At 45.7% G+C, this 24,313-nt stretch overlaps 1 protein-coding gene across 1 annotated transcript in view; it reads right to left on the minus strand.

Annotated features, from left to right (window-relative positions):
- CACNA2D2 (calcium voltage-gated channel auxiliary subunit alpha2delta 2) overlaps window positions 1-24,313 on the minus strand; it is an 806,035-nt gene that overhangs the window by 560,288 nt on the left and 221,434 nt on the right. The window contains exon 3 of the mRNA XM_084839654.1: window positions 12,065-12,181. Coding sequence (XP_084695780.1) covers window positions 12,065-12,181 — 117 coding nt within the window. The remainder of the gene's footprint in view (window positions 1-12,064; window positions 12,182-24,313) is intronic.

Here is a 24,313-nt window from a genome sequence, read left to right on the forward strand (position 1 = left end):
CTTTATTCCAGGTAATAAGCTCCAGGCACAATCAGCTGCTTTTAATTTACCCTGGGGGCAACTATGGCCACGCTTCTTTTTTATAAATGTTTTTTCTTTGCCTTTTGCCTTTTCTTTTTTTCTCTTTTCTATTTGTCTTCTACTTTCTCTATTTTTTCTTTTCTACTTGCTTTTGTCTTTTCTCTTTGTCATCCATTGGGAACTACACTTAGTATCATTTGGAGTTGCAACTAACACTAATTTGCAAATATCACATATATTTCATGATATTTAAGAAATCATAAAATATACACAACAAACTTTTTCTGCAATTTAATACAATGAATGGAAAACACTTTTTGCATGGTAAGGCATGATGGAGCAGATCCAGCAATTATACTGCTCTTCTGGCTGAAAGCTCAGGGCTCATCAAAATCAAGGGAAAGGCATACCCACACACACAAAGAGTTCTAGGTCACCATTTTTGCATCAGCAACTCTATGCTGCATGAGTTTTAGCAGAAGGAAATTTAAAAGTTATAAATCAAACTTAGCCTGCTGTACACTGAGCTGACTACAAACATAGACACATGGTCTACAGCGATGAGAGTTCAAGTTTATCAAAAGCTTCACAGCACTGTCCATGGCAAGTCTTTGACAATTTAAAATTTTAGTTCATGTGCAGAGTGTCTCTAAAAAGCCCAGATGATGATGGAGGCAAACAGTGAAGGCTCTGGGCAATGAAGATGCGATGTTTCTAGCAAAGGCTCTCTACTTTTGCATGAGTTTAAAAAGGGAAAGTGTGGCCCTACACCCCTTTTGACAGACAAGGGCCTTTAACTTTTTAGCAAGGCCTCTGTCTAAACAGAGCGGCACAGCTCAGCTCTCTAGCCGTGACACTTTAACCTGGGCAACTCCTCTGTAAATTTTATTTTACTTCTGTCAGGTTCTCTCACAGACATTTTAAAAACTTACTCTTTTTTTTTTTCTTCTAACCTGGTACACGAAAGCACTGAAACACTGAGTGCCGAAACTCAGGACGCTGGGGGGTGATGGGCATCGCTTTATACTTGCATTTTTCAGGCAGCCATTAATCTTCGGGAAGGCGGTGGGGTGATTTGCAGGACTTCAAAGGCAAGCTTCTCAGTTTGTTTGTATTTGTAAATCCCAAGCTCAAAACAGGACACGATGAGGTACAGGGCCACCAAATTCTTGCTTTGGCACGGGCAACAAATAACTCGGGTTAGCTTTCTTCGCTGGGGTCTCAAACAGGAAAACAGTCTTAAAGTTGTAACATCACTGACAGCGTCAGCCAGCCAGCTACACAGATCTCATTGTTTTTCAAGACAGTTGCTCCAATATCTTCTTTTCTTCTCAATCAGGTTGGGTCTCCCAGCTTACACAGTTTATTGCAGCTTCCAGGAGCATGGCAGTAGCGTGATTTTGGCTTGGCCAGGAACATGCTGTCTGGTTTCTCGGTCTCTTTAGCACACACACTTAGGCAGTGTAACACTGGACACTCAAATCAGTGAGATTTTTTCATTGCAGGGAATCCCACGGCAAAAGCTTAATGGTTACGCTCTTCAGAAATCATATAGCTGATGGTCAGTAGCTACAGGCTCTATGCAATTCTAACACAGTTCAAAGCTAAACACGGTTACCTTGACAGAGATCTTCAACATGGTCTTTCCGCTTCATTCTGCTTTGGGACAGTCTTATGGCACACTTTTCACTCGAAGAGGGGTCTAGCCTGTGCTCTGGGGGCTGATTCTTCACCTTTATTTTCTATTTTGCCTTCATCTTCTGGGTCTTCATTTTCAGTTTCCATTTCTTAGGGATTTTATCTCAATTAGGCGAGGTGATGATGTTGCACAACTCAGAACGTTGTGGGCAATTTTCCTGCCCCCCCTCTCTCGGCGCGCTAGGCTAACAGCTACTTCTTTGGCCTTACACTCTCACGCTCCCACGCTTTGTTAAAAGCCAGACTGTCCTGCAACATTTTTCTAATTAACAGCCTCAGATCTTGTTTTTTTTCCTCTCAGCTCGACCTTGAGCTTTTTGCTGTTTTCTCTCTTTATTTTGAATCTTTTTAAAAAAACCTTTTTCCTTCTTTGTTTGACATACATCTCAAGGGGGTGCAAGGTTTGCTTCCCCCACCACCCATAGCCTCCCTCCTAAATTGAAGACAGACACAATTAGGGAATGGGAATTGGTCAGTGAGTAAGGGGTCTCACTGGCCGACACAAGAGGATTTTTCATACCACGCACTTTGCTACTGGCCTGGGCACCCGGACGGTCAACGGTATGCGTCAGAAACCGCAGTAGCCACTCACACAATCATCAATCTCTCCACTACATCCATATGTCCCTGCCACCCACTTTTCCCACTTTTTACCAGAGCGGAAAACGGCTTCCCCAGCTTCCTCAGCTTCCTACTGAATACTGGCATGCTAGGTACTGGCGCCCACTCGGGGGTGTGATCAGGCCCCCCTTCTACCCGCAAGGAGTAGGTTCTTTTGTATACGTATACCACCAACACTGACCTTCTTCATAAGGCGGGGCCCTCTTTTTTTCTGCCCAGTGGCCTTTCTCCCTAAAGGCGGGGCCCTCTTTTTCCCATATACTTGCCTTTCTCCTGAAGGCTTCCAATGTGGGTTTCAACTCAATTGCAGCTGCGATACAGGCAGGGCTCAAGTTCCTTCCTCCGCTTCCCAAGGTTCTCTTGCTGCTCGCTGCCGTTTGGGCGATCCCGGTGCAGGCTTTCTCCCATTCACTCGACAAAAAGGTCGGTGGCGCCAAGAAAGGGAGGCATGCGCCGAGCTCGTCCTCCTGGTGCGGCGATCAAGAGCAGGCAACTGCCACCTGTCTGGCTCAGAGCCTGCCACATCCGAGTCACGGCACCATTTATGTTGCAGAACCCAGAGTCAGAGAGACCACGGAGTGAAGGAAAAAGAGATTCTTTATTTAACGTGCGGGCTTAAGGCTGGAATCGTTTCCAAAGAGCCAGAAGCCCCGATTTACATTAGCACATTGGTTTTATAGACATTGTGACACATATGAAACGGCTCCTCCTCCCCCTCCCGCATGGGGTTGCAATCCTCAACATTTTTTCTCTTAGCACTATTGTTTATAATACAAGAACTGGGTTATAGGGTAGCCATGATAAGGAGAGAACAGAAGAGAACAGCAGAGAACAAGATATACAATTGTATGACTTTTGACAAGATAAGGAATTCCTGTGTCTCGTCAGCTTACAACAATATATTCAAGGGAGAAAGAGCTCAGCAAGAACATGAAGCATGAGACTGCATGAGGCTACTTAGTCTGACCCCCGATATGGCTGCTACATACCTAGTCTGACACTCTGACCACTAAGCTATACTTGTTTATCTCTATTCATTGTTCCAGAATAACTGCTGTATATTTACTAAGGGACCCAAAGATGCAGCACAAACAGCCTGTGTTGGATTCATGTTGGGATTTTTGTAGGAATGAATGCATTAGTCTATTTCTGGTCCATGTCAGTTCTGCATGTGTTCATTCATAATTCCATTCTGTCCCGTTTCCACATTAATCTGCAATTAAAAAAAAACTGCACAAAAATGTATTTAAATATATATTTTTGAAGAAATTTCCCCACAAACTACCCATTTCCAAATGTACTTTACCGTAAAATAACATATTCTGGTATATTTTTCGAGCCAAGGAGCACATCACAAAATTCAGAGTCATACAAAATCCAAAGGATAACTGTGTTCTGATCTGTACATTAGTCCAGGAGGTACTGATCAAGTCAGTTCACTTGGAAATGTGGGCTGAATGAAATCCTCAAGCATCCCTATCATCAGTGCTGCGCAGCCTCCATATCCTGCTCCTCCAACAGTTGCACGCAACCCCCCCCTCAACAAATTATATATGAAAACCGGCAGAACCAGAGAGAAGAACATGGCTTCATGCACAGACTAACATGAAGCTGGCTGCTGTACCCTACTTAGCAACACAATTATCTCTGAAATAAGCCTGATGCTTAAGAATGTAAGAAAGTAAGAAGAACCACACTGGGTGAGACCAAAGGCCTATCTAGTCCAGCATTTTATTTGCACAATGGCCAGCCAGATTACCCAATCAGATGCCCAGAAGCGGGACATGAGTGCAATGGCATCCTCCTGCTTGCGTTATCCAACAACTCATAGTCAGCAGCATACTGCCTTTGATACTGGAGGCAATATATTGTCAGGAGCGCCCTAGCGGCCTCTTTCAGTACACTCCAATAACCAACTCAAGACACAGACGAAAGGATTCTTTTCAAGGCTTTAATCCTTTTACAACTTAATGACTCTTTCAGATGCTAATCACCAGCGACTAAGCAAGGAACAGCAGAGTAGCCTATGCACCGAGTAGGCAGTTGATCCCCGTTTGAAGGAGAATCACTTGAAGACCCTGACCTTATGGGCTAGGGAGAGATCCTCCCTCTTTCCCTTGGGTCCACGGGAGGCAGCTGTTGCTTGTGCGCCAAACGGGCGCTACGCCTCCTTTCCACACCCTCCATCGCTCGTCACTCCCTGTGTCTGCGTCGAGCGTCTAGCAAGCCCCCCTCCCGCACTTTCTCACTGCTAGGATCACTATCTATCTCAGGAATGCCAGCAGGAGGAATCTTCCTCAGAATCAGAACTGCTCTGGGGTTCTATCGGCTCAGTTTCCACCCTGACATATATAGCCATCATGACTAGTAGCCATTGACAGACTTATACTCCATAAACTTGTCTAATCCCCTTTTAAAGACATCCAAGTTGGTGGACATTTATTCACAGGAAGTTTTCAGCTGCTAACCATGATATGGTCACAAACCACTCTTCAGACAGCCAAGACATATTCTGTTCATGACCATTTTTTCAGTGATTTAAACAACTGAATCCTTTCATTCTTCCTGTCAGGTTGCTGAAGGACAGATAAAGACTCCATTTAACACATACCTATCAGGAAAATAATACAGTTATCAGAGCTGTTAAAAGGATACACCTGCGCAATAAAATCCATTCCGCATGTATGAAATATCCTCATGCAAGCCACAGAAGCCCTGTTCAGGCATTCTATATGACGATAAAGCAAACGCGTGAAGAGACAGAGAGCTCTGGCCCCACCCCTCTCCTTCATTGCATTTGTCACCATCAACTCATGGAGGGTAACAGTCTGAAGAGGAGAGCCTCATCTATCCGTAGAAGCTCTCCACGAGAGCCAGAAAAGGAGGCTTTCCTGTTTAGACTGTCACCCTTCACAAGTTGAGGGTCACAAATATGTCAAGTGAAAGAGGTGGGGCTGGAGTGTCACTTCTACTCACGCATTTGCTTTGTCCTCATATAGGGCTAGAGTGAACTCAAGATTAGTTGCAACTGAACTGAAACAGACATAGCTCATAGCAGGTTTCTACTTCAGGTGACTCTTCTGAAGCTACAGCTGGTACAGTCCACATCCTGGGATTGGGTCAGCAGGAGCATGTCAGTCACACCAAAGCACCAGCAACTGTTCAGAATCTGTAGGGTCCAATTTTCCTATGTGGCCATCACTTCTTCCCCAATGTGCCTTTACAGTCTGTAAATTCAACTCTAAGACTACAATCTTATGCCCCAGTGAACACAGTAGGATTTATTTCCACAAAAGCATGCATAGGATTAAGCTGCAAGAGTACCCTTTTAATGGTATGATCAGGTCAGAGTTTGTCAGCAACCAACTCTGACCTGATGGTACTGTTAAAAGGGTACTGTTAAAAGAGACATTCAGAGTGGAAGACCCAAGCAAGCACTGTAGAATCTTGGCTAGAGCCAAAGCAGAAACATCTTTCAGAAGTATTACAACACATTTTTGCTAGGCTGGTATTTAGAGCCTTCGCTAAGATGCTATGGGGTGATGGCATGGAATGCTTTCACTTTTCACATATTTATTCAAAGTAAACAGATTACACTACAGCATTTTGTATTCTACTGTTACCAAGAGACAATTTATACAATCAGCATGAAGAGGATCAAGTGATAATCTATCACTATCAACCCTATCTTCAAAAAGGGTAAAAAGGAGGAGCCTGGGAACTACAGACCAGTCAGTCTGACATCAGTCCCTGGGAAAATTCTGGAGCAGATGATAAAGCAATCCATCTGGAAGCACCTTGAAAACAATGCAGTGATTACTCGAAGCCAACATGGACTTGTCAAAAAAAGTCCTGCCAGATGAATCTGATCTCATTTTTTGATCAAGTAACCTCCCTTGTGGACCATGGGAATGCTGTAGACATCATATACCTCGACTTCAGCAAAGCTTTCGACAAAGTGCCCCATAATATCCTGATGAGCAAACTAGCTCAAAGTGGGCTAGATGAAACAACGATCCGGTGGATCCACAGTTGGCTACAGAATCGGACTCAAAGAGTGCTTATCAATGGGACCTTCTCAAACTGGGGAGAGGTAATGAGTGGGGTGCCGCAGGGCTCAGTCCTGGGCCCAGTGGTCTTCAACATTTGTATTAATGACTTGGAGGAGGAGGTGCAGGGAATGCTGATCACATTTGCAGATGACACCAAATTGGGCGGGATAGCTAATACTTTGGAAGACAGAAACAAAATTCAAAGTGATCTGGATAGACTGGAGTGCTGGGCAGAAAACAACAGAATGACATTTCATAGGGATAAATGCCAAGTTCTGCACCTAGGAAAAAGAAACCAAATGCACAGTTAGAAGATGGGGGATACGTGGCTCAACAACACTACAGGCGAGAAGGATCTTGGAATTGTTGTCGATCACAAGCGAAGATGAGCCAACAATGTGATGTGGCTGCAAAAAAGGCAAATGCTCTTTTGGGCTGCATTCATAGAAGCATAGCTTCCAAATCCCAGGAAGTACTAGTTCCCCTCTACTCAGCACTGGTTAGGCCTCATCTGGAGTACTGTGTCCAGTTCTGGGCACCACACTTTAAGAAGGATGCAAACAAACTGGAGAGGGTTCAGAGGAGGGCAACAAAGATGATCAGGGCACTGGAAACAAAGCCCTATGAAGACAGACTGAAAGAACTGGGCATGTTTAGCCTTGAGAAGAGAAGACTGAAGGGAGATATGATAGTGCTCTTCAAGTACTTGAAAGGTTGTCACAGACAGGAAGGCCAGGATCTCTTCTTGATCATCCCAGAGTGCAGGACACAGAATAATGGGCTCAAGTGACAGGAAGCCAGATTCCAGCTGAATATCAGGAAAAACTTCCTGATTGTTGGAGCAGTTCGACAATGGAACCAATGACCAAGGGAGGTGGTGGGCTCTCCCACACTGGAGGCGTTCAAGAGGAGGCTGGACAGCCATCTGTCAGGGATGCTCTGACTTGGATTCCTGCATTGAGCAGGGGGTTGGACTCGATGGCCTTGTAGGCCCCTTCCAACCCTACTACTATTCTATGATTCTATGATTCTATAAAGCATTTCCTGGACTCTAGTATTTCAGGCAGGAATGTTGCATATCTAGCCTTCTGGCTACTTTTCTTTGTGCAAGGATTTTTTTCTTCATGGGGGAACATTCAGACATGCGCACATGCGCGCGCACACACATACATACCTGCAGCCTGAAGAAGTACAATTAAGGCAGCCAGATGCAAAAGAGGGCAGGGCTCCTGCACCTTTAATAGTTGTGTGTAAGAGGGAATGTCCGCAGGTGAGGTTGTCATGCAAGCTATACCTGCTGAAGTTCCCTCTTCTGCACAACTGTTGAAAGCGCAGGAGTCCTCTTCTCTGTTCCAAATGGGCATTCTAAGTAAAGTCCCGAGGCTGTACCACTTGATTCTAATGATAGCAAACATTTTAAAAACAGAGCAAGGGTGCTTTTAGACAACACGTTTACCTCTTAGTGAAGTGTGAAATTGCCTCTCAAAGTGCTTCAGTTACGGCATCCATTTTGATGGGGTAACAATTCATGCACTTGAATCGCTTGTTTAGCCAGAAAGACAATTCTGGGCTGGTCACACAAGAATTCATGGACTGAATAGTGATCCCCAAACTTTCTGCATTTACACTTGAAACATAGAAAAATTAGAAGCAGGCTACACATATTGGAAGGTTTAACAAATTCCCTATGATTGGGCAATGTAGGTGTTAGTTACTTACTAATTAGTTGCATGGGATCCAGGCATCCTCTCCCAAGGCAGATCTTCTGTTTCTGGAATATCACATTTTCCGGGCATCCAGAGTACACTATTTGTTACTGGGGGAAAAGGCTGAGTTCCCACTACTGAAGGACTTGCACTAGAGGTCCAGCTATTGAACAGACAGGGCCAGAGTGACTCTGCTGAACTCAGCTGCCAAGATGGATTAGAGAGACAGAGGGGAATCTTGAAGGGAGCACAAAACACCCAGAGCCCTTTTGTTATTGCCCCTTTCTGCACTCCCCAACTGCTATATCTCATACTATTGGACAAGATGAACTCTGAGATAAAAACATCAACTTAGCAGTCTTTATTCAGGTCACGGTACAGAAATTGCACACTTCAAGGCATAACCTCCAATAAACTACGGAATATGCAGCATTCATATGGCAAAGAAAATTGTGGCCAGGCATATTATAGGAAAAAGTAATAGGCATCATCTGTCAAACAAGCTGTTGGAGTGGAGGTGGAGGAAGGAGAATTCTATTCACTTCAGCACATATTTAATTCAGAATTTTAACTGTCCACCTGGTTTCCTTTTGCACAACTCCTATGCAACATGTGGATGCAATCCTATACACACTTACCTGAGAGTAAGTTCCATTCAATTCAATGGGGCTTACTTCTGAGTAAACATGTACAGTGTTGTGCTGTTACCCTAAGGTTTCTTCAGGAATAGCTAAAAGCAGCCCACTCTTAGCAACATTGGTTGGTCAGCATTTGTTTAGTTTTTCAGGAGAGCAGGGAGATGGTAAATATTAAAACAATTCTCAGGATTCAGTTTAATAACCTTTAATCTGGAGGCACTGATGTTTTGTATTGAAAGAAAAGGCCTAAATGCGCTGGATCTCCCAGTAGGAGTACAGCTCCTATTTTGACTACTACTGCCTATATGAGACACCTCTTTCAGTAAAATAACCCTCCAGTTCCTGCAGCAATACAGGAGGAGAGAAAGGTCTGCCTGGATTAGCTGAGGTGAAATATACTGATGTCATCAGAGCTGATCTTATATTACCCACCCCCATTCACTTATGCATTGCTCATCAACCAAAACTTGACTCAACTGCAAATAGTAATTAAAAAAAATCACCACTCTGATGAGTCACTAATGGAAGGAAGAGATCCTGGAAGAGATGATTTAACTGAACAGGATAAAGGGAATAAATTCTAGATCAGCATATATCCCCTTGGAAAGGAGGCAGTTCAATAAAAACAGCACTCTTGTTCCTTTGGATTTATAAGCTAAGGAAAGACTCAAATCAGCTGCATTCCTCAGCAGCACACTTTGCAGCAGTGTTGAAAAAAAGAATTCAAGATAAAGCAACCATTGTGAGAGGAGAGGATAATAACTCTAGATCTGATTATCATTTTCAAAATAATAACAACAACAACGGATTGGGGTAGTGGTTGTTATTTTCCCATATGCCTTTCGTCTGAGCTGATGAACCAGCCCTGAACAAATATTTCTTCCAAGATATGCCAAAATCTAATTCAGTGAACTACATAATCTAGTTGTGTATAGGGTGGTCAAATGTAAAGAGAAAAGGGCTACTGTACCTTTAACAGTTGTTTAGAAGAGAAAATTTTGACAGGTGCAGCTTTTCTCACTGCTTCGTGACAAGCTACATCTACCAATTTTTCCTCTTCTATATAACTCTTAAAAGGTTCAGAAGCCCTTTCCTCCTTTTCCTCTGATCAGCAACTAGGGTCTAATCCAGCCCCCAACAAATACCATCTGTCCTCATCAACTGTCAATCCAGAGGCAAGAGGAGCATGTTGTGCCACAATGGTGACTGTTGCAACAGGAGATGCCGGCAGTCAGAGGAAGCGGGGGAGATGGCTCATCACCCTTGATCCCTTCCCCAAACTAGTTTCTGACAAGGGCTCTAATCACATACTCTGTAAGCATAAAGCTGGTTATTTCATACTGTTCTTTATCTGTAACTGGACAGAGTTGCCTAGAAACCTATACAAGGCAATGTGCATTTGGTACCATGTAGGTCACTTGTTACAACATGAGCCATCTCAGCGTGGGACGGTGTCACTTCTGTGTCTTGTACAGTGCCAAGTATACTGTTGGCTCTAGATAAATGTTAGCAGCAGTTGTAGCAATTATTAGTAATATAGGAGGCATTGCCTCCTTTCAAACATGCCCATAACCTAGGTATAAAGAAAGAATGTTATGAGTCATGTTTTCTGGTATCAGCACCACTAGTCACCCTCACTGTTCCTTACACTGGAGTCAATGAAGTCAATGAAGCTTTGCCAGGCTTGAGTAGCCCATGATATGAGAACAAAGACAGTGGCCAATGTTCTTACAGCACAATCCCATACATATCTACTCAGAAATAAGTCCCACTGGTTGAACAGGCCTTACTCTTGGGTAAACGTGTACAGGATTGCATCCTGGCATGAAAGGTGGTATGGCGTGTGTTACGACTGCCTTGGGTAGGGACGTATGAAAATTTTGTTCCTGTTCACAAATCATGCAGACATGTCTCATTCATAACCCTAAACGTGATTCTGAAGAAATTTCTGCAGTTTCCCAAACTTGTGTTCGTGTTTGAAAATGCACATTTGCAGAAATGCACAAATCACCCCCAAATCAGCATTTTCACACTTTAGACTGTGGAGGGGAAAGTGCATTTTTCCTAATCGAAAAAAGATGCCCTCGTTCAGGAACGCAAACAAGGCGAAATGAGCTTTGAGGAAGAATTTGGAGAAGCTGAACAAGCTCGAATGTCACATGTTCGCCATCCCTAGCCCTGAGTGAGAGATAGGGAAGGAAAGCAATTTGGACTTCTGCTGAGTTTTGAAAACTTCCATTACTAGGTTGATTGATACTTACTGCATGTTTGCATAATTGCTCTTTAACAGTTATGCACTGGTCTTGATGCTTTTGAGGATTTTAATCTGTATTCTTGAACTATTGAACTATTACATCTATGCACTTCTATTACTACTATATTTTTAGAAATTTGGGGGTTTAACGTTTATTGAAATGCTGATACTGTATTATTAAACTGAACTGAACAGCATATTTATTAAAATGCTGATGTTTTGATATGTACTGTTGTATTATTGCTTTATTTTCTGAGCATTGTGAGGCACCTTGGGCACAATTTTTGTGGGAAACCGGTATACAGATTTCATAATAGTAAACAACTTCATAATATTTGAAGTTTAAAAAAAAAGTGAGTCTACACTCAAGGAATTTAAACAGATTGTCTGTCATCACACAAATATAAAACCCCTTGCTAAGCCCAAGGCTCTTGGGTTGATGATTTCTATATGAAAAAGTAAAGCAGAAATTCCAGATACTGTATATTATCACAGAGAGGGTCAGGTTCAACTAACATCAGAGATTAAACATGCTGAGTTGCTCTGACACTAATATAACAAGTTCATTCAGGAAGGAAGTGATACAAAATGAAAAGTTAGATTGAAAATATACGCCAAAGTCCAAGCTAACTACACCTTATCACAGCTCAGAATACTTTCTGCCCCTCTCACCCCTTGCTTGCTTACATATGAACGTTTTGGATTGCAGCCCCGAAAGGGGTAGAAAGGGCTACTTCTCTGAAGAGGTCACTGTAGAGCGGAAGCTGAGATAATTTAAACATGTCAGGGAGGAGAGGTGCATTGGTCATGTTTCAAATTGTCTCTGATTGCATCCCATGCGTGACTGAGATACCAAGAACAAAAAACTGAATAGCTACTACTCTGGGAATATCTTAAGACTATACTCAGTTCTCTCAAAAATTCTGTGAAGCAGTTTGAGTGAAGTATTCACCAACAGACCCAGGCACTATGCAAATACTAGAATGTCATCATACATACCAATTCCTTTCTGCCGACTCCCTGCGTTCCAACAGATACATCAAACTAGGCTGGAGTTCCAGGGAGCCACCTTACCTTTAATGCCTGGACTTTCTTGGCCAACAGACTCTCAATGTCCCCCGCCACTTTTTCCACTATTTTCTCTGGGACGTTCTCTCTTACTTCAAACAGGTTCTTTTTCTCATCGTAGATCTGTTGAAAGATGTTAAGAGGGAGAGAAATGGGTATTTTGACAAATCAGCATAAACCTCCGAGACATCCAAGAAAATATCATTAAAACGAAAAGAAAAATAGAATAGACTAAGTATTTAGGGTACTGAGATCCTGTTTCATCCCTCAGTCCATAGCAATATTCTTGCACTTAACAATTTACTTAAGGATATTTCCCCTTCCCACTACAAATAGTGATTATGTGTCAAGATTTGCTAGCTTTCATTGAAGGTGACTTTAGAAATGTACCACTATTCTGCCTTCTCACTGGTAAAAAAAAAGGCTTATCCACCATATCCTTCTCTCACACAAGGGTGGGGAAGGGAGTAAATAAATTAATGGCTGTGAGATGCTCAAATACATGATAGCTGTCATTGTAGTTTTATTATGATACTAGAAGTCAGCTGAAATGAGCTTCACCAACAACAGACACAAACCAGCTAGTGCCAAGCGTGAAAAAGAGTTCAGAAATACCCCTATGGAACAGGAGGTTCTATCTGAATGCTTGGTCAGCTTGTTAACCTCTCTGAGATTTTCAACTTTTTCTCTATTCAAAGCATTTCCCCACTGTTACAAGCTGAGCATGTCACACAGTCAGAAGCCTTTGAAACTGCGTTTCTCATTTTCTCAGGATATTCACAAATTGCCCCCAAGCCTCAATCAGAACTGTACTTCATGAAATCCCACATATGCCCAACCCAACCGATGAAAACTAGCATACTGCCCCCATCCCTCCCACTGTGCATATAATTCAGTGGGTACAGAGACTAGCAGCAGATGGTACATGGCTGAAGGTGATGGCAGAGTCAATGGAGCTCAAAACAGACACAGAAACAGACTGATATGATAAAAAGTCTGTAAAAAGAAGGGAAGGAAATGTTTAGGATAAATAAATACAAACAGTGCAGTGGTAATTTGCCTGGATTCTTAAAACACATAAGTCCTACTGCTGACATACCACCTGGGGCATTATGTGATGATGGCCACTTGAACTATTATTGGGACAAATTCAGTGCTGAGTGCAGTGAACTTGCAGCGAGGGTAGAAACTGCAGTGTAAACCAGGGCAACCAGTTCATTCAGCAAGCTAATAGACTCTGTCTACATTGTTATCATGAGGCTTCAGATCTAAAACAGACTCTCTTTGTTTACATCCACATGACATATATGCACACACCATTTATGGGAGATTGCACCCATGCTTAGGCCCAGTTCATCTCCAGGCATTGGCTATAACATGTGATTTTTATTTTTTACACACACACACATACACACACACACACTTCAATGCATATAAACTTGATAACTTGCAAGATTCACGTGTGTGACAGAGGGAAGACTGTAAATTACTGAGTCTACACACATTGGACTCTAGGCACATATGCCTCACTTATCCATTACATTTAGTGTGTAGAGGTCAGCCTGCCAGAGTACCATCCTGTTTCTCCACTGTGCATCGATTATACTCAGTTTGCTCACATGTGAATAGGACTATTGTTTCAGCATAAAGGAAAGCTTTCTGAAACAGTTACAGAAATAGATTTTTGAAGGTTGCAGCCCCAAGCAGTTCATGGAAGGGTACAAAATGCCCATCATGGTAATGTGTTTCAGTTGTAGGTTTCTAGTTACCTGTCCCTTCCATACCTTTTCTTAAAACTGCCTTTGACCTGCTGTGTGGAATGGTTGTTCGGCAAACAGCAAGCTCCATCCTAATAATGTAAAGGCAGCTGGAGGTAAACTGATGTCCCTGAATACCAAATCCTAGCCCATCCCCCTTGTCAAACAGCAAGGTATGCATGCCAGAAGAGGAGGAAATGCTTTGCAGAAGCGGTTAACACCAGAGAACTGAACATAACTGATTCTTATAGTCTCTCTTGCTTCTTCTCTCTTCCCTTCTCTTATTATTCTTTGGGTAAGTAACAGCATAACAAAATAATGCATTTGGAAGGCACAGTGGCTCCAGCTGAGCAGCAGCAATTAGGGACGCAATAGAAAAGGAACAATCTTCAAGGAGAAAGCTTTGGATGCAGAGGGCATCCTGACACCAGAACTTTCCTATAATGAAATGGCAAATCAGTTCCCATTGGTCCTAGCTGTCCTTGCCCACGAAAATAACTAGGGTGTCCTGTGTTTTTGCCACATCATGCCCTAATGCTTGCAGTCTTAAATGGCAAGTGAGGCCTTAGAATTTATCAGACTTCTTTAGAACATTTCAACAAGGTGACAGTGACCAAATATGATATCCATTTTCATAGCGGAAACCAGCTATTTTATAACAGTGGAGTATGCTCATTATTGCAGCACAGATGGCACTTATTTAACAGCCAATCATGTGGATGCAAACACAGAGAAAACAACACTCATGCTAGCTATGGCTGTTTTTGCTGAGCACGTCACTAATCCTAATCCTTAATGTTAAATGCCCCCCAAACCCGACTTTCAAAATATTTTTGACAAAGTCCCTAACAATTATTCAGGGTGGAAAAAACAAAAATAGATTGTGATAAGCTCCAAAAGGATCTCTCCAACCTGGATGACTAGGTATTAAAATGACAAATACAGTTCAGTGTAAGCAAGTGTAAGGTGATGCACACTGGGGCAAAATATATACACTGATGGGGTCTGAGCTGGCAATGACTGACTAGGAAGGAGATATTGGGGGTGTGGTGCATATCTCAATGAAAATGTCAGGTGAAGCTGCTGAAAAAAGGATCAATAGGAAATGGAATGAAAATAAACCTGCTGTAATACCTTTATACAAATGTATGCTGCTTTCAGGGCCCAGCTTCCGCATTGCACTGAGTCCTGTAGTTTATAGCTAAGTTTTGATTAGAAGTAGCCCGGAAGGGCTTGGGCCTATTCAGCCTCTGGAATGTCAGAATCCGTGTGAGCTTCCCTCTGTCAGTGTTCTCAGAGCATAGCCAGAGGGAGTCACCCAACTCCCTGTCCACCTGCTGGTCTGGCCTTGGCAGGCAGGGAGGCTGGAAGCTGTCCGGGAAAACCTGACAGAGGTGGGTTTGCAGAAGGGTCGCCCAAGTTGAAGCGTCAGTGCTGGAGGGCTGAGCAGTGACACCCTGTTTAGACTGGGGCCTTGCTGAAAGGCTAAAGGCCCTTGTCTGTCAAGGGATCTGGAAGGGGTGTTTTACAGTCATGTCTTTCCCTTTTAAGCTGATGCAAAGGTGAAAAGCCTTTACTAGAAATATCTCATCTTCATTGCCCGAGCCCTCCCTGTTTGGATCCATCATCGTCTGGCTTTTGGAACTACTCTGCACATGGACTCTCCTTAATTGGAACTATGGATTGCTAAAGACTTGCCATGAAAAGTACTGTGAGGCTTTTCATAGACTTCAACTCTGGTTTGCTGTGGATTGTGTGTTTTTGTTTGTTGTCAGCTCAGTGTACAGGCAGGCTGGGTTTGATCTATGACTTTTGGACTTTCCTCTGTCTGGACTTAGGCAGCGTGGAGTTACCAATGCGAAAGCAGTGGCACGAAACTCCTTGTGTGTGTGAGTTTACCCTTCCCTTGGTCTTGATTGGCCTCGACCATGTAGCCTGGAGTGACTTCCGGTTGGAACCAGTCTCGCCCTGGCAGCATCCCACGGGCTCTCCACGGGAGCTTTCTCAAACAGCTTTTTAAAAGGTTGAAAAACCTTTTCATTTCCACCCTGGAATTAAGAGACAAGGCAGCATCTGGATAACATCTTGGAGAAAAGTACTCCCCACAAAGTAGCGGGGGGGGGGGGGCTGGATTCCAGGATTATCTCTCCTGAGCTTTACCAACGCAAAAAGCTGTTCTGAAACTCCTATTTTATAGGAGAAAACAGGGCTGACGTATTCCATTGTAATATATGCTTTAAGAAATATCAACAACTCCTGAGGGATGATTTAAGAAATATTAACAATATCTGAGAACATCTGAGGACCTGCAAGATCTGTTTGAAGAGAAATATGGCTACATTGAGGAGAAGAAAGGGGATGGCATCACCACCAACTCCCCCCGTACCTCCTGTGTCAAAAGTTTCAAAGACAGAAGATATAGGGGAATTATTCACTCTGATAAAGACTTTATCTTCGCAATTTACGGAGCAAACCAAAAGGTTGGATTTAATCCAAAATTCCATCACTGCCCTGCAAGGAGCTGTGGATCTAATTAATGCATCTTGGCAAAAAATGGAGAAGAAAATTAACGAGCTAGAAGACTGAGGGGCAGGGAATGAAACTACGACACAAGTTTGTTTTAAAAACGCAGATCCAATGTACATATTATTGGGATTAAAAATCTGTCTAATGATGTAAAATTGCCTATTCTTGTGGATAAACTTTTGCATGAGATACTGTCAGGAGTGCACTAGCTGCCTCTTGCAGTCCCCACCAATAGCCAACTCAGGACACAGATGACGAAGAATTCTTTCCGAGACTTTATTCCTTTATTACTTCATGACTCTTTCAGTTACTAATCACTAGCGACAAAGCAAGGAACAGCACTGGGGAAAGAAAGCAGAGTAGCCTAAGCTCCAGGTAAGGCAGTTGGTCCCTGTTTGAAGGAGAACCATGGGAAGACCCTGAACTTATGGGCTAGGGAGAGATCCTCCCTCTTTCCCTTGGGTCCTCAGGACATGACCATTATTTGCGCGCCAAACGAGCGCTACACCTCCTTTCTGCGCCCTCCATCTGTTGTCACTCCCTGTGTCTGCGCCGAGCATCCAGCAAGTCCCCCTCCAGCACTCCCTCACTGCCAGGGTCACTATCTATCCCAGGAATGCTGGCAGGAGGAATCTCTGCCAGCTGCTGTGCTTGTGAGAGATGAGCAAGCTCCTCTCCCACGGATTGCTGTTCCTCCTCAGAATCAGAACTGCTCTGGGGTTCTATTGGCTCAGTTTCCACCATGACATCATCCCTGCTCCCATGAGCCCCCCCCTCATGCTCCTCCCCTGGGGCCCCAGGTTTGTGGGGGTACAGCTGGTGGAAGCGCCTCAGCAGCAATGGAGCATGTACATTTTCCACGGGTTCCCAGGATCGCTCATCTGGCCCGTACCCCTTCCAGTCTACCAGATATTGCAGGCAGCCACGGGAAAGGCGGGACTCCAGAATCTCCGTGACCTCAAACTCCTCCTCCCCCTCCACCAGCACTGGCGGCAGGGGGGAGCCAGCCAAGTGAGGAGGGTGGCCAGAAACCAGGGGGAACAGCAAGGACCGATGAAAAACAGGATGGATCTTCATGGAGGGGGGGAGAGCCAGGCGAAAAGCAACAGGGTTAATCTGGGCCGTAATCTGGAAAGGCCCCATGTGGCGAAGCGCGACCTTCCTTGCGGGCGAGTGAAAAAGGAGGTATTGGGTGGACAACCAAACCCAGTTCCCCAGTTGCAGAGATGGACCCGGCTGGCGCCGTCGGTCCACAGAGGCCTTGTAGGCTGTCTTGGCTTGCTAAAGGGAGACCTGTAAGAGGTGGTGTACCGCTCGCAACTCCTCTAAAAAGTAATGGGCCACTGGCACCGAAGAGGGAGCTAGGGTGGATGGGAAAGCCTTGGGGTGGTAACCAAAATTGGCAAAAAATGGAGTTCGGTGGGTGGAAGCATGGCAGGCATTGTTATAAGCAAATTCTGCGAGAGGCAGCAAGGAAAACCAGTAATCTTGCTGGTAATTGACATAACAGCACAAATATTGCTCCAGAGTCGCATTGGTGCACTCAGTCTGACTGTCCGTCTATGGATGGTGGGCGGAGGAAAGACGGAGCATCACATGGAGAAGCCCAAGTAGCCCCCTCCAGAAATGGGCAGTGAATTGGGGCCCCCTATCCGAAATGAGACCCTCGGGCCATCTGTGGAGCCGGAAAACATGCGCCAAAAAAAGCTCCGCCATCTCCCTGGCTGTGGGCAACCCAGAGCAGGAGACGAAATGGGCCATCTTAGAAAACAAATCCACCACCACCAGTATAGTGGTCTTACCGTGTGAGCAAGGCAAGTCAGTGATGAAGTCAAGGGAGAGCAGTTTCCAAGGTCCTGAGGGGGTAGGCAGGGGGTGAAGCAAGCCTGTGGGCTTGCCTGAGAGGCTTTCGCCCGCTGGCAGGTTGGGCAGGAGGCGACATAGTTCTTGACGTCCTGACACACACGAGGCCACCAAAAATCCCGCGTCACTCCGTGCAGGGTCTTGGCAACGCCAAAATGCCCAGTGGTAGGGGAGTCATGGCATTGATGGAGGACCTTCTCGTGGAGGGGTCCAGAAGGCGCACAGACCCAGCTGGAATGGTAAAGCATCCTCCACTTTTGTGCGGACAAAAGCATCCTGAGCCTGTTCAGAGTGAAGGAGCTCCTCCGAAGAGCGAGCCACCGCAGCTGCTGCCAGGCTCTGGGGGGAAAGAATCAGAGGAAGGGATTTCCCTCACCCCCTGGCTGGAGGTCCGGCTTACGAGAAAGAGCATCTGCTTGTAGGTTGTCGGAGGCCTTCACATGGCAAATCTTAAGGTGGAACCGGGGGGAAAAAAGCAACCACCTAATCTGCCGCTGGTTTGAGGCACAGGCTGTCCGAAGATGTTCCAGGTTGCGATGGTCGGTTCTAACATTGACTGGGTGCTGTGCCCCCTCCAGCAGATGACACCAGGTCTCCAAAGCGGACTTGATGGCCAACAGTTCCTTCTCCCAGATGGTATAATTCCTCTCAGATATGTTCAGCTTCCTGGAGTGGTAGGCGCAGGGTTGCAACCCGCCGCCCACCCGATCTGGCTGAAAAAGCACTGCCCCCACCGCAAAGTCAGAGGCATCAGTTTGCAGTACAAAAGGCTTCCTCAGGTCGGGATGTAGCAGGATCGGCTCAGAACTAAAAAGCTCCTTAAGTTCCTTGAAAGCCTGTTGGGCAGATGCCGTCCAATGAAAAGGAGATTTCCTGCCCTTAAGGAGGTCTGTGAGAGGAGATGTCAGCCGAGCAAAGCTGGGCAGGAACTTTCTGTAAAAATTAGCAAACCCCAGAAAACGCTGCAAGTCCTTCTTGGTGGATGGAGCCTGCCAGGAGAGGACAGCCTGGACCTTTGCAGGATCAATCCTGATACCGTCAGCTGAGATAATGTAGCTAAGATAGTCCAAAGAGGTTAGGTCAAATGCACATTTCTCCAGCTTGGCATAAAGATGGTGCTCACAGAGGCGCTGGAGGATGGCAGAGACATGGTGCTGATGGGCGTGGGGGTCCTCAGAAAATATAAGTAAATCATCGAGATACACAATGAGGAAAGTGTCCAAATAGTCCCGGAAGATGGCATTCATAAAACGCGAAAACGTGGGGGGGGGCCCCCGCAGGCGAGCCCAAATGGCATCACTAGGCCTGCCACCCCCCCACCTCCCCCAGGATGAGACTTACCTGGGGCGGATCTTCCAGGTGGCGGCGGCTCCGGCGGTGGTTCAGCGGCGGCGGCTGTGGCAGCTGGTCTTCCAACCGGCTGCCGCCGCCATTTCCAATAAAAAAAAAAAAGACGTGATAGGCTACGTAAAGATTTACATAGCCTATCACGGCTAGGTTTTAAAAAAAAAACGTGATAGGCTACGTAAACATTTACATAGACTATCATGGCTGACTGCAGGGATGCAAACGGTGGCAGCTACGGCTGCCGCCATTTTCATCCCTGCTAGCCAGCGGCCGGATGTCCGGCTGCTGGCGGAGCTGGCCGGCAGCTCCGCAGAATCTCTGCGGAGCGGAGCCGGCTGGCCAGGATTCCGGGGGGAGGGATGGAATTCCTCCCCCCACCATCAACATAATCCGCGAACAGGTAAGTGACTTTCGTACATCCCTAGGTATTCATACGCTCCGTACTCGGTGCCGAGGTCTTCCACTCATCCCCCTCCCAGATGCGAATCAGATTGTAGGCGCCACGCAGGTCCAACTTTGTGAAAATCTTGGCTCGCCCCAGGCACTCCAGCATCTCAGGGATCAGGGGGAGGGGGTACTTGCCGGGGATCGAGACCGAATTCAATGCTCTGAAATTGTGCACCGGGCGGAGTTCTCCTGATTTTTTGCGCACAAACATGGTAGGGCACAAGTGGGGGAGGAGGAGGGGCGAATGAAGCCACGTCTGAGGTTTGTGTCCAAAAACTCCCGTAGAGCTCGAAGTTCTGGCTCCGACATCGAATACAGCCGGCCAGCGGGGATGGTCGCCCCAGGAATGAAGTTAATGGCACAGTCAAAAGGGCGGTGAGGGGGGAGCTGGTCGGCCTCCTTCTTGTCGAAAACATCCCGAAAAGCCGCATACTTCTCTGGGAGGATCACGGCAGCTGAAGAACTGCCAGAAGCAGACGAGGAGGGGGAGGAAAGGGTTAAGGCCTGGGCTTGGACTGGTGCCTTGGTTGGGAGGCAATGCTCTCAGCAGTAGGGAGATGCAAACTCCACTTGCTGAAGCCCCCAAGAAATCTGAGGATTATGCTTAGAGAGCCAGGAAACACCCAGCACGATTGGGTATTGGGGAACCTTGGCCAAATGAAACTGAATCTGCTCAACGTGGGACTGGGCGCGCAGAGTGAGTGGAGCAGTAATCCGGGTCACCGCGCCCGAGGAAAGAGGACGCCCATCGATGGTCTCCACTGCCAAGGGGGCAGGAAGAGGCAGGGTAGGAATCTTGTGGAAGACAGCGAACGTTTCATCCATGAAACTGGTCATAGCCCCAGAGTCCACTAAAGCTAGGGCCTCCATCCCACCCCACTGGGAGGAGCAGAGGTGAACATGCAACAGCAGATGGGAGGGTGGGGGGTTGCGGAAGGCACCCACCTGGTGTGGAAATGACCCCCACACTGGAGACCCCCAACAGGCTTGGCAGTCAGCCTAGTCAGGCCTGGGGATGAGGAGGAGGAGGAGGAGGAAGAGGAGGGGGAGGCAGTGGGGCTGCGGGTCTAGCCTGGCAGGTTTTGGCGAAATGTGCCAGCTTTCCACACCGAAAGCATCGGCACTCCGCGCACCGCCGCTCTAGTTCCTCCGGCAGCAGCGGGGCTCGGGTAGCACCCAGCTGCATCGGGGTCTCCTCCACCCCCACCGCAGCGGCAGGGCAGTGGGGGAGGGGGCAGGAAACGTGGGGGAATGGGAGGAGGGAAATCTCGGCCCCCAGCACCCCTCCGGGTCTGTCGGAGACCCTCCAGCCGACTATCTATCTGGAGGCAGGTCTGGATGAGATCCTCCAAAGTAGGCGGGCTAGGCGTGTGTGCCAACTCATCCAAGATCTCGTTGTTCAAATCGTCCAAAAACTGAGCCACCAGCACAGCATCATTCCACTGTAAATCCTGCATCAGCAAGCGAAAAGTCATTGCGTAGCTGGAAACTGAGTCCTTGCCCTGCCTGAGGTGGTGAATCTCCCGAGAAGCCGTCTGCGTGCGCAGGGGGTCACTGCAAAATCTGGCCATCGCTGTCATGAAACCTTGATAGTCCCCGAGCAGGGGGTCATTAGCGAGAAGAAGTCCCAAAGCCCATTTAGCTGCCACGCCTGAAAGTAGGTTAATGATGAAGCCCACACGAACCTGTTCTGTCAGGAAATCCTCAGGTCAGAGGCGCATGTACAGGTCCGATTGGGCCCTGAAAATCTGAAAAAGTCCTTTCTCGCCAGAAAACTTCTCTGGCAGAGAGCCACCGGGCACTTGCGGCGGGGCGGAATCGGAAGTGGTGGGGGTTGAACCGCAGCTTGCAGACTCTGTACGGCAGTCGTCAGTTGAGCCACTTGATCATGAAGAACCTGGTTCTCTTGTGAGAGAGCTTGCACCGCCGGGTCCATGGCAGCCTCCAGAGGCGGTAGGAGCAGAGAGAGAAAAAGAGGAACGGGGAATGTCAGGAGCACCCTAGCTGCGTCTTGCAGTCCCCACCAATAGCCAACTCAGGACACAGATGGTGAGGAATTCTTTCCGAGACCTTATTCCTTTATTACTTTATGACTCTTTCAGATACTAGTCACTAGTGACAAAGCAAGGAACAGCACTGGGGAAAGATAGCAGAGTAGCCTAAGCTCCAGGTAAGGCAGTTGGTCCCTGTTTGAAGGAGAACCACAGGAAGACCCTGAACTTATGGGCTAGGGAGAGATCCTCCCTATTTCCCTTGGGTCTTCGGGACGCGACCGTTGTTTGCGCACCAAATGAGCGCTACGCCTCCTTTCTGCACGCTTCATTGCTCGTCGCTCCCTGCGTCTGCGCCGAGCGTCCAGCAAGCCCCCCTCCAGCACTCTCTCACTGCCAGGGTCACTATTCTATCCCAAGAATGCCAGCAGGAGGAATCTCTGCCAGCAGCTGTGCCTGTGAGGGATAAGCTGGCTCCTCTCCCACGGATTGCTGTTCCTCCTCAGAATCAGAACTGCTCTGGGGCTCTATTGGCCCTGACAGATACTTCCTGTCCCATCTGATTATTTACTTGATATTGAGCAGGCATTTCATGTGCCAAATGCTAAAGGGACTGACTATACGAACATAGTCCAATTTGCAAAAGTCTCCACAAATAATTATATCTTGCATTTGGCAAGAGAGGGTGGAAGCCTTTCCTGGAAACAAGATAAAGTTATGTTATTTCCAGATTACATCAAAGAGGTGGTGAATAAAAGAAGGCAATTCATCAAAGCGAAAAATATGGCAAAACAAATGAACTTACAATATTACTTAAAATATCCTGCTACACTTTGTCTTGTGTCTGAAGGTCAGATGAAGACGTTTCTAAATTATGAAATGGCAGAGGCATGGCTGAATGTAAAAATGCGTGAGATTTCTGTTACAACCCCATGAACTGGAATCTTTAAACAAGCTCTGTTAACTGTTTATGTTTAGTCTACATGATCCATGCTATGTCTGAAGATAAATTATTATACATATATTCGTTTATTCTGTTTCACCTTTCTTCTTTTCTTGCTTTTCCTTTTTATTTCTTCATTCCAAAATAGATATGATATGCTGTATTTAAATATATTGTTTGAGGGTATATTGTGCACATGCATTTGTATATCTAGTATAAAATATAGTACTGATTGTTGAAGGTTTATTTTAAGTTTTATTATTATATAGCACTATATTTCATTATTATTATTATTATTAATAATAATATAGGCTACTGGGAATGAACTGTAGGCCTGTTTCTTTGATATAAGATTGATGATATGATATTGAAATGTAAGGTTGTTTATTAAACTGTAAGATTGTTAATGTTATAGATATAGTTTTTAAAAGAGAATGGCATCGGAGGCCAGAGGGTACTGGAGTTTAAACTTAATCATTTAAAGGGGAAGGGGAGGGGGAGGGGGAGGGAAAGGAATTTCTTTTATTTTTCTTTACTTCTTTTCCACTTTTCTTTTCCTTTTCCTTTTTTTTTCTTTTTCTTTTTGTTATCGTTGTGTCGTCATAAGAATATTGTATTGCTGGGAAACTGTAGTATTGATCAGGTTGTTGGTATTCTTGGTATTGTTTATTTCATTTATAAGGATAAAATAAATAAAAATATATTTTTTAAAAAAAGACCATGTAGCCTGGAGTTATCAACAAAAGATTCAAAGTTGGACGAATTCTCTGTGGGTGTGGCTTTGTTTAGGCCTTTCAAGAATGTACCCTTTTGATTGCCTGAGGGATCATTCCAGGAATCATTTGATGTAAAACACAAAATCTGCAAACTGGCCCAACTTGATGCAGATTGAATCAGGCTCCGCAATGGAAAGTGGAGTGAAGTCTGGAGGCCCAAGCCAAGGCAAGTTCATCGAGCTTCACCCCCCCCCAACAGATTTCTCTGACATCCTTAAGTTAACCATGGAATTCACTTCTGCATGATGTGGTGACAGCCACCAACAGAGATTTGTTTAAAAGGGGATTAGGCAAATTCATGGAAGATAAGGTTACAAATGGCTACCAGTCATGATGGCTATATGCTCCCTTCTGGATCAGAGGCAGCTTGCTTCTGAATGCCAGGTGCTGGGGAACAACAGTGGGAGAGGGCTGTTGCCCTCATGACTTGCTTGCGGGATTCCCACTGGCCACTGTGGGAAACAGGATGCTGGACTACATAGGTATTTTGTTTGATGTTGCAAGGTGCTTTATATGTGCTATTGACAGTGAGTAAAGATGTGGGCCACTGCATTTCCCTGAAGACATGCCACTACCTTGTGGTGAGAGATAGTAGGGTGTTATGG

Source organism: Heloderma suspectum, chromosome 2 (assembly GCF_057233095.1).
Source record: "Heloderma suspectum isolate Gila_16-S chromosome 2, 16-S_ref, whole genome shotgun sequence".
NCBI lineage: Eukaryota > Metazoa > Chordata > Lepidosauria > Squamata > Helodermatidae > Heloderma > Heloderma suspectum.